Source organism: Camponotus floridanus, unplaced genomic scaffold, assembly GCF_003227725.1.
Source record: "Camponotus floridanus strain SB8 unplaced genomic scaffold, Cflo_v7.5 scaffold213, whole genome shotgun sequence".
Classification (NCBI taxonomy): Eukaryota; Metazoa; Arthropoda; class Insecta; order Hymenoptera; family Formicidae; genus Camponotus; species Camponotus floridanus.
In genome coordinates, this window is record NW_020229341.1 from 157287 (window position 1) to 168714 (window position 11428).

General features: G+C 32.2%; 1 protein-coding gene across 1 annotated transcript; it reads right to left on the minus strand.

Annotated features, from left to right (window-relative positions):
• Positions 1 to 446: 446 nt before the first annotated feature.
• Positions 447 to 5749, minus strand: LOC105255687 (transient receptor potential channel pyrexia). The gene is given in 7 exon segments (XM_025408543.1): positions 447 to 678; positions 681 to 2211; positions 2407 to 2784; positions 3397 to 3673; positions 3871 to 4053; positions 4433 to 4740; positions 4808 to 5749. Coding segments are annotated over 7 exon segments (2709 nt in total). The 5' UTR covers positions 4817 to 5749; the 3' UTR covers positions 447 to 655.
• Positions 5750 to 11428: the final 5679 nt, after the last annotated feature.

Sequence of the window (11428 nt, forward strand, 5' to 3'; positions counted from 1 at the left end):
ACCATCCGCTATAGCTCAGAGACGCTAGTTTCCTTATCTTGTTGTTGCAACAAGATTATTCGATAAATTCAATCCAGATTATTGAATAAATTATTTTAAATTCAGTTTGTTAGAAATTAAACTGATAAATAGTGATGCAAGAAGAGCATGCAGCTCAAACACACATAATCAGAGAGCTAGCGTCCTCTTTCTAACACTACTGCTCGTAAGAGAAAAAAAATATACTTTGAATTTAATGTTAATACTAGTTCTTTATATTCATGTCATGGCAAATATTGAATACGAGTTAAGTTAACAATGGCTTGTCGCCTAACGGCAAGCAAAGAAATTAATGTAACAAGAAATTTTATAGATCCAACCAGAAAATATTAACCAAATTCTTATAGTAAAATCTATTAAACGCTCTAGTTATAAAAGATCGAGTCTTATCATGATAACTAGAAATTCTTGTTTGACCAATATGCCTTCAATCATATACATCTTGTTGATACAATCAAACGATTTTTCTCAGTGTAGTTACTTGAGTATATCACATCTTTGCGTTCCTACTTTGAATTTCAGATTCTGTTTCGATAGACCATCCGAGTCTCGGTTTCGCTTTTTTAAAGCAGTTCAATTGTTCAACCATATAAAACATTAGGCAATATTAATAATGTTACAAATGCATCGTCAAATCTGTTGTCGGGCGAAACTCTCAATCTTGTTCGTCAAGCTATCCAACCTGATACTGATGTCATGGGAATATTCCTTTAGCTCAGCCACGAGTTCGTCCAGTTGCTGTTGATTACCGTCATTGCTGTACGTTCTGTGGAGTCTCACATAATTCGATTCATTCGCGACGAGGATTTGGGGTGGTGGCTTAGGCGCGCCATCGCGGGAAGTTCTTCGTCGCATTTTCTGCTCGCCGGCCAGACGATACAATGACTGAATGAGCTCTCGTGGCAGACGCTTTTCGCGCGGATCATTCGGCCGAATACGTATAGCACACTGTTGCGGTGAACGCAACAATAGAGTAGTCTTTCTGCACGCTTGTATTATTTTACACGCATGAGTGTAATCAATCAACTTAGAAAACAGCATATTTTCGAAACGACCTATTATCTCGGCATGACGCACCAATCGTTCGAGATCCGCTGTTCTACGTATCTCCTGGATATCCGACACAGCCAGACCAACCATTAGATTCATTAGTATCACTGTTACCAGGATAACGAAGCAAAGAATCATAACATGCGTCGTGCCAGGATACTTAAGTGGCTCATTGAGGAAAACGTCCTCGAATTCCAGCTCACCGGACATCATAATTATCATCTTAAGCATACTGAGCAACGGATCAGTGAAGGACTTGTAACTGCCGTGCAGCACATTAAAGCTAAGAGAGAAGCCAATTATGAGACAAAAGTAGGCTGTGAGAAATTTGAAGAAATTGATGGACACTCGCGTAAACATTTGTACATAGAGGCCAAACATGGGGAAATAACCGATCACAATCATCAGCTCGATCCAGGCCAGCAGAATACCTACGGCAGCAACGTGATATTGCCATGGATATTGAAATGGAGGAATTAAGATGATGCTGGATGCCACTATCACGCTCCACTGTAACCAGTTTTCCCAGTGTTTAGTATAATAGTAAATACCATAGGTAATTTGGAAGATCTCTTTAATCGCAAATAAGCAGGTAACAGTTAATACTGGCGAGAAAAGGACACTGCTCAGCGGGTTTTCGTTCCACAAATATGTCGCGCAGACGAAACCGGTGAAGAAAGCGACGAAGACTAAATGGAACAGAAGATTGAGCACGAAAAACTTGCGAATACGCTTCCATTTTAGATGGAGAAAACTCTCGCATAATGGATGCTTTAGCCTGTGACCTTGACCGACCTCCACTAGACAGAGCATCAAATCCGTTTCGTTGCGACTGCTCAATGGGACTAATGGTCGAAAATCCACTCGCAGTTCACAGCCTATATCGCCATGCTCGTGATCGAGTAATGTGACTGCTTGATCGAGACGTGTCGCAAGTTGCGATAACACCTCCGGAGTACGGCGTACGATGATGCTAAGAGCGGTGACGCCGTCTTTGGCACGCGCTGTTACATCGCCACCTTTTGACAACAACATCATCACCGTCCGCGATTTCTCGTTCAATGCTGCAAGATGCAGCGGCGTGTAACCGCACTTGTCCGCTTTATTAACTGATGCACCTGCCTTTAAAAAAAAAGAATTTTATTAATTCTGTTGTTAGAATAAAAACCATTATTTAAATTTTTTTATTACATAAATAGAATTAGTTAACGTAATTTATTAAAAAAATTTATTTAAAATGTGAGGTTAATTTTTTTATTATTTTAATTAAAAGAAGGTATTCTATTCAGTGAGTTAAAGGAATTTTCATTTACAAACTTTTATTAAAGTCTTGACCAGTTCGCTGCTTTTCCGGACACTTAAAACCGCAAAATGTAGAGGAGTGCGTCCTTCCTTATCCTCTGCGTTCACATTTGCGTCAAATCTAATCAACTCCTTTATCGTATCTACAGATTGGGCGAGCGTTGCCAAGTGCATCGCCGTTTGACCATTCGAGTTCTTTGAATCGGTCCTCGCGCCGGCGTCCAACAGTAATTTAATGCATTCCACATTACCCTTATCCGCTGCCAAGTGTAGAGGCGTCGATTTCGTGGGTCCCATTTTGACTGTCACATCCGCGTTGTGATCCAACAACAACTTGATGCAATGAACATTGCCCAAAGTAACCGCCGCATGCAAAGGCATCTTTGTATAAACCTATCAACGAATCATAATTAATTCATTGAAGACATCTCAAATATATCTGGAAGAGATACGTTATTTTAGTAAGAAATTAATTGTTTCTACATAATTCATCCACGAGAATCTTACACCTAAAGGATTATTCGAGAAAAGAGCTATTAAGAGCCAACGCGGATGGTAGTGCGTGAAATTTCTAAAAGATTAATAATTCGCGAAAACGTCTCTTCAGGGGGGAAAAGAGGAGTTTCATAGTGTGTTCTCGAATTGAGAATAGCTATATCTTGGTTTATGCACCAAGTATAATAAAATATAGACATATGTCAATAATTTTTCAAACGCGTTTTAATTTTCGCGAATTACTAATCTTTTAAAAATTTCACGCACTACCATCCGCGTTGGCTCTTAATAGCTCTTTTCTCGAATAATCCTTTAAGTGTGAGATTCTCGTGGATGAAAGGTTGTTTTAATACATAACAGAGCCTAAAATTTCTTTATCTATTTCTACATAATTCGCTGTAACAGATAATTAGTAGTTTGCCTTTTTAATTTTACACTAGTAATTTTTGGTTTATAATATTACTTCTCCAATAAATTTATGTTTAAATTGCGGTTGTGATGAAGAAGCACCTGTGGATTATCAGGACAAGCACCTGCTTGTAGTAGAGTTTCGACGCAATCCACAGCATTGTTCAGCACGGCGTAATAAAGTGGACTTCTTCTGGCATCCACATCTGCCTTTGACTTGATCAAGCATTTAACTGTATCAACGCAACCAGCTGCGGCAGCACAATGCAACGGGGCATATTTCTTCTCGAAATCCCACTCACATGGATCAGCACCATGTTTCAGTAGCTCCTCCACGATCTTCGTAGACGCGGTACATGCTGCCAGATGTAGCAGTGTCCTGGAGATAGTGGAAATGTATAACTTTTACTAATGATTTATTATAATTACAGGTTTATTGACTAATAAATCTGATAATTCACTCCTAGCTAGTATAAATTATTACTATCATAATAAATGAATTATGGTTTTCAAAAGTTCGGTTTCAATTTTTTGTGATAAATTTTTAGACGTCTATATATTATAAGTGATATAAACCTTCCATCATTGTCTTTCGTAGAAACTGGCACACCTTTTTCTATCAAAGCCTTAACTAATTCTACATGACCCAGCCAGCTAGAAATCAGTAGACACGTATCCGGCCATTCTGCAAGTAGTTGTACCGGAGTCATGGTAGCCGCTGCTCTATTTTCGTCAACCAATATAGCGTTTTCCTCATTTCTGCATGTAAAGTTTTAAGTTAATTATACTAGATAATTAATTAACATATAAAATGCTAAATTATAAAGTATAAAAATATTAAATTTTATAATTAAAAATTTTATTATTTTACTTACATAAAGCATCTTATTATATGTAAAATAGATTAGTTAAATAAAATGATCAATGTAGAATTAGAATGATTTTTAACAACGAAACCAATTTTTATCAACAGAAATATATAACATAAAATAGGAATATACACACAGTAAATTATAAGAAGCATGACAAATTCTATTTAAAATTCTAATTTTTTGTCTTCATTTATTTATTTATTTTTATTTATTTATTCTATCTTAATGCAACGCGCATAATTAGAAATGCTAATATCATTCCGTACTCATCTGCACACGTGGGCAACGATATGCTATGCTTGCTATCCTCATTTTTGTTAAGAGTCACACATTGAAATTCTTCCAGAACCTTTTGTAGAGCATCACCATGAAGAGTAGGAATCAGAGATAAAGCTATGTCGCCTCTCGGAAGACTTGATAATGCTTTTTCGATCTCCTCCTTGCTCCAAGGTTGTTTCTGCGTCGTCGACTCGTCTTGTGCTGCGTGACATATGACGGATTCCAAGCTGCCCTCGGAGCTGCTAGATGTCTGCGGATTTGTTGTCCGCCTCCTCCATATATTCTGATATCCTTTCTAAATATAATTTACGTCAAGATATAGAACAATCGAAAGACCATCAATGATTGTTTCTTTCACTGACCTTACTCATAATGTTGGATCTTTTGTTTTTACAGTCTGTATCCTAAGCGTTCTTTCTCGTATCAAATGATTGCCTCACTCGAAGTTCTTCCTACTGAGACTCGGCAAAGTAATATGTTTCTTTGGACTCGCATTCTTAAAAAGATATCCGGATTAAATAAAATGACATACACACATTATAGTCACATTGAGAATTGATATAGAATATTGATTTTTTGCACTTGAGAAACGACTTTCACAATCAATCGTCACTTGATTTGAAGAGGCAACTCGAATGGCGAGTGCGAGGCGACACTAACTGTTTATGTTCGATTTAGGTACACTTTGTAGTAAATCCTTGTACTTATTGTTTCAACTATTGTTGATTATAGTAATTGAATATTCGATATAAAATTTTCTATAATGTAAAAATACATGAATTTTTGAAACATGCAATAGTTCTCTACAATAATTCTCCATATCTGTTAATTTATATATTGTTTATTTTTATGTTGGTGGTAAAAAATTTCATCACTTTTTCATCAAAACATTTTGAGTTGCTAGTTTTTTAAAAAGCGAAAAAACTATCAAATGCAAAGGATTGAATCAGCTCGACGCTATTTTTTAGCAACAGTGTTGTTTCCACGATTAACACGCAATATACTGCTTCACGATATAAGATTTTTCAAAGGTTAATATTACGTGATGATGATTCATCATGCAAATATCTTGTCTGTACAACTCTATAATTATCTCGATGTTAAATCGACTTCCTGTTGCGCGCTCTTGGTTATCATGATACTTAAGTAATAGTACTGACTCTGTTTATCCACAACATATAGGCATATGTGTTTGTAAAATACATGTAATACATTTATATAACTTCCATAAATCTCTCGTATTTCTTTCCTATTCTTCCAACGACGAAGATAAAAAAGAAAAAAAATCTTCGTCAGTACAAATACTTTTCCTATAGAATTCTTGCTAAGAATGATTATCTTATTATTAATGATATCATTCGAAACAATCATACCAGCGTGTGTATCTTTTTAAGAATCTTTTTAATTAATTGAAAGACACTAAAAAATATATTTTAGAAACTCGTTTATACAACGAAAACGGTTGATTTATTTTCACTTCAAGTTGGGAGGAAAGTTAAAGAAAGAGGCAATCTGATTAAGAAATGCTAATTTTATATTATTTATATTTTAGTACTAAATATATACATATATCTTTAATTATTATAATGTTTTATACATTTCGAAAGATTTATTTTCTGCATAACAGTTACATGATTTTTGTCATAGAAAAATTATAAATCTGAAGAAGATAATTGTTTTCTTATTTTAGTGATATTAATAATAAAATATTAGTAACATTAAATATTTTTTAATAATTTTTATATAAATATAAATTTTCAAGTAGAAAATGTAGTAATTTTGATGTCATTTTCATGTAATTTAGCATTAAAATGATTATTTTTGCTACCTGAGATGTATATTCTAATGAAACATTGTATCAAAATGTAATCTTTAGCAATAATATCCAGCACACATCATTTTGACATCTCCAAACTGATCACTTTTAGTCGTTTTACCAGCGTTTTTGAATAAAGCAGTTTAATTGATCTAAGATTCTTTTAAAGAATAGAATGGCTATAATTGTTCAATGATGCTCTCGAATCGGTTAATCTTCTTTATTCGAAAACGTTATTAAATACATTATTATGTTAAGAAAAAGATTTCAAAATGGTACATTTTATGACGTCAAAATGTGATTCATGTTATGATGTCAATAATCTGTGACATTAGACCGTTACTTTTACGTCATAAAAATGTCAACTCGTCACGTCAAGAATAGTCAGTGAATGATCAATTTAAAATGTCAAAATAAAATGTGCTTGCTACTTAGATAGTTTGTGTATAAATAGAATGATATTATGTTTACTATTGGATGCATACCATCTCTGGCATTTGTGTTGAAATTTTGAATTCTGGATCAGATCTGACTTTTATTTTTGTAACGTTTATTATAAATCGTTAAACTCGTTCTTCACAACATGTATCATTTTGGCGTTAACCCGATAATTATCATCTCAGGACGGGGTTGGTAATTTTAAGATATAATTTAACATTGATGTCATAATAAAATAAAAAAAGAACATACCTATTTGTTTTAGGTGTATGCCGTTAGTAAAATTCAATTGTGCGAAAAACGATGTATATGTCCTATCCAAACTGGCAGCACGATTGTTGCAACTGTCAAACTCTCCGAGGTAATATTATCTTTAAGAGTTGCTCGTTGATGTTTGAATTTCTTGAGAAATTATAATATTCCTCAATCAATTTCAGCCTACGAAGAACATCGTTGCTTGACAGAGGTTTCTTTTAATTGGACTTATTATCACGTTACTTGCGGTAACTTATTCCCCTACTTAATAGAATTTCCGCGAATAAGGAATGATGTATGTATTAGTGGTAAGTGGTTTTGTATATCCTTTAGAAACTGTGTCATAAATTGTGTTGGCGATTTGCACAGAAATTAATCACCAAAGAATCGAGGAAAAATCTTATGGCGAATTGAATTATATATATTATAACAAGATACAAAAATGTGTAGTAAAATCAAAAAAGAAAACTGTCATCTCTCAGGAAACAACTGCTATTAATTTTCATTTGATTTTCCTCGAATAATGTAATATAAAAGTTCAAAAAATTTGAATCTATGTACCTTATTTTTCGGATTTTTATATACAATGAAAAAGATTAATACCTGATTTAGCCACGAGGATATATAATTCTATCTATATAATTCTCGTACAGATTCTATCCGTTCATGACAACCGAGAGAGAGAAGAAACCTGAAGAGAGCTAAAAATTTTGGAAGAGAAGTTTATAAACAATGTGGCGAAACTATCCGAAGAACGATATCGTGAGCAGCATGCAGGCGTTTCACTAACTGCTTGCAAATCTGTCTCTGTAGACCCATATGCAATTGCTTCCGTAGCAGTAATCACCGCATACAATCACAGTGTTGAAAGAGTAAGAAAATTTGCAATATGAGTGATCTCGATTAAAGAAATATAACTGAATGGATCTCTGGATTAATCTCAATGAAAATTATGACAACATATTTCTCAAAATTTATCTTAAAATGAAAATTGTATTGAAATTTCTTTATAAAGATTTTATTATCATTATTGTAACAATTCAATATTTTTTTATTTTCTGTTTAACATTGATATTTTCATTTTTAGAGGATGTGGCAGCACACCGAAAACATCCATTCTTCCAGTCAAAATGTGAATCTGGGTTTCAGCGACTTGACGTTGCTGATGCAAATCTTCGCTGAGGATATCATGAACGGCAGTTATCTCAATCCTAAAAAAATTACCTTTTCAAAAAAAGGTAAAAAAAAGAAGTCGAATTATCTCAGTAGTAAAACATTATTGTATAAAACTATTTTACAAAAAATTATTTTAATAAAAAATTGCTGTATTAAAAAAAATTGTGTAAAATAGTTGTCATAATTATCTACAAAAATTAATGATATATTTAAATAGAAAATTACGTCGAGAATAAAAGAGTGCAATTTTATTTTATGTTTATCAACAGTGTGTGTGTGTGTGTGTGTGTGTGTATTAGATGTGATTCACTGCTGATAAATAATTAGATGAAGAAAAATTATGTTTACATTTTCGTCGAAAGTTATTACATCTTTGTCGTAAAAGTCAGAATCCCGATTTCTTCAACGATGAACAGTTGATTCATGTAGCTCGTAATTTAAAAAATTTTAATTATTAAAAAACTCTACGCTGCCAAATTTATTTGTATATTATTCAGCAGCGTCGAGTTTTTTAATAATTAAAATTTTTTAAATTACGAGCTACATGAATCAATTGTTCAGCGTTGAAGAAATCGGGATTCTGACTTTCACGACAAAGATGTAATAACTTTCAACGAAAATATAAACATAATTTTTTTTCGTCTAATTATTTATCAGCAGTCAATCACATCTAACACACACACACACACGCGCGCGCGCGCGCGCACGCACACACACACACACACGCACACGCACGCACACGCACGCACACGCACACGCACACATTGTTGATAAACATAAAATAAAATCGCACTCTTTTATTCTTGACGTAATTTTGTATTTAAATATATCATTAATTTTTGTAGATAGTTATGACAACTATTTTACACAATTTTTTTTAATACAGCAATTTTTTATTACAATAATTTTTTGTAAAATAGTTCTATACAATAATGTTTTACTACTGAGATGACTCGACTTCTTTTTTTTACCTTTTTTTGAAAAGGTAATTTTTTTAGGATATCACTAATTTTTGTAGACAATTAAGAAATAACTATTTTGCACATTAACTTTCTTTAATATAACATTTTTGTAGTTTAAATAATACTATGTCTTGTGCATAAAACAGTTTTATATTATACAATAACATAAAATTTTTTACAATTTAATACTGACACATGATTAATTTTTTTATACTTTTTAAAGTTAATTTTTGAGGATATGTTAAATATCCAAATAAATAAGCAAAGAATCCGCCACCAGCCCCGTCATTTCATTAAAATATGACGATCTTCTTTACTTAATATACTTTTTGCAAACTTCGTAAAGTTAAAATATTAACAAAGCTACATTATTCAATTAATTCCAGGTGAAGTTCACTTTAATAAAATTTTAATTTTAGATTTAGTTACAAACCTTCGACATTTTCAGTGAAGAAAAATCGTTTCTAAATAACTTTAGAAATCTGTTATTAATGTTACTAGATAATGTGATAGTGCAGGAGACTGCTTATAAGATGAGTTTTATTTCGTGTACCAATTTTTTTTATGCGAGGGATTACTGCCCAGGTAGCAAGCACACGTCATTTTGACGTTCCAAATTAGTCATTTTTGGTCATATGTCGTCAAAATGACTGATCATTGTTACATGACTTTATATTGAATTCTTGATATAACATTATTTTGACGTCATTTTTCAGTCATGAAGTGACGATTATTTTATTATGAATGTCATTAGTTAGTACATCGATCCCATAAAAAAAATCTTTTAAAATTTCTTATATAACATGACTTATTTCGCGATCAGATTTTTTATATATTTATATATATTTATATATATATATATATATATATTATATTTATATATATTGTATATATATATATATATATATATATATATTACTATTTATATATATATATATTTTTTTTTTATATTTATTCTATTTATATTTATTATATTATATTTTTATATTTATTATATTATATTTATATTATATTTATAAAATAGAGAGATGAAATGTAGTTTAATATTACTGGCAATAACGAAAGAAATATTATTGAGATATTACTGAAATAGTCAAAATTATTAACTGATTCTTTCAATAAAATATCACTGATTTACAGCGCTGTACTTATAATTACTGTAATCAGTGATTATTTACTGTTTTTCAGTGATAATACACTGATTCATTTTTAGAGAGTGCTTTATTCGACAACATTATTAAATATATTATTATGCTAAGAGAAAAACGTCAAAATGCGGTACATGTCATGATGTCAAGAATCTGTGACATTAGAGCGTTACTTTTACGTCATAAAAACGTCAATTTGTGACGTCAAGAATAGTCAGTGAATGACCAATTTGAAACGTCAAAATGACGTGTGCTTGCTATCTGGGTGATTGCAATTGCAATAAATTAATCGATACATAGGTAGAAATTATTTGGATAAGTATTACATTGGTTATGCATGGTCGATTCAAATAATTGACATCTGTGGGTACTTTCCGATTCACACATGATGCGCATAAAGTGACAGAAAATGTATAATATGCGTGACATGAACTATACATTTTCTGTCACTTCATGCGCATCATGCGTGAATTGGAAAGTATACTATGTACCGATCAATTCATTCTAATTACAGTCGGTAATTTCTTGCATGATAAAAAAATTATACATCTCTCATCGTCACGACAACACAGCGCCTCTTTCGTCAAATGTGCGAATCGTACAAGAAAAATATGTGAAAAATGTAGTCACGACGGTGACGGTGACGTTTCTTAATCAAAAAGTTTCACATTGAGACTTTGTATCGTTATATTTCTGCTTATAAAGCATATAGAGCAAAAATAGACACTTTCCTTATATAAATCGAATCCAAGCAATTGATTGAACCTAATAAGAATTCAAGAGTTCAGATTGATTCAACGGTTATTGAGAACCGATAATATGCATTACTCGCAACTTAGCCATTCGCGTAAAGATACACGGTGTGTCTTGCGTCTGAGTGATGACTCGACTTCAAGACACTACCATGTCTCTTGATTTCGTGCGACAATCTTTTTATCATGCGGGAGATTATCGACTGCATAATAAATTGATCAGTACATAAATGTCTCATTATTGTCAATTATTATTTGGATCGACCGTATCAAAGTCTTAAATATAATGTGTAAAATTAAAGCAAATTAAAAGCTAAACTTATGTAGTATGGATTCATCATTATTATTATTAATAAAACTACGTATTTATTATTAGTATTATTATTATTATTATTGTACACATTATATTCGGACTTTCGATACGGTCAATCAAAAA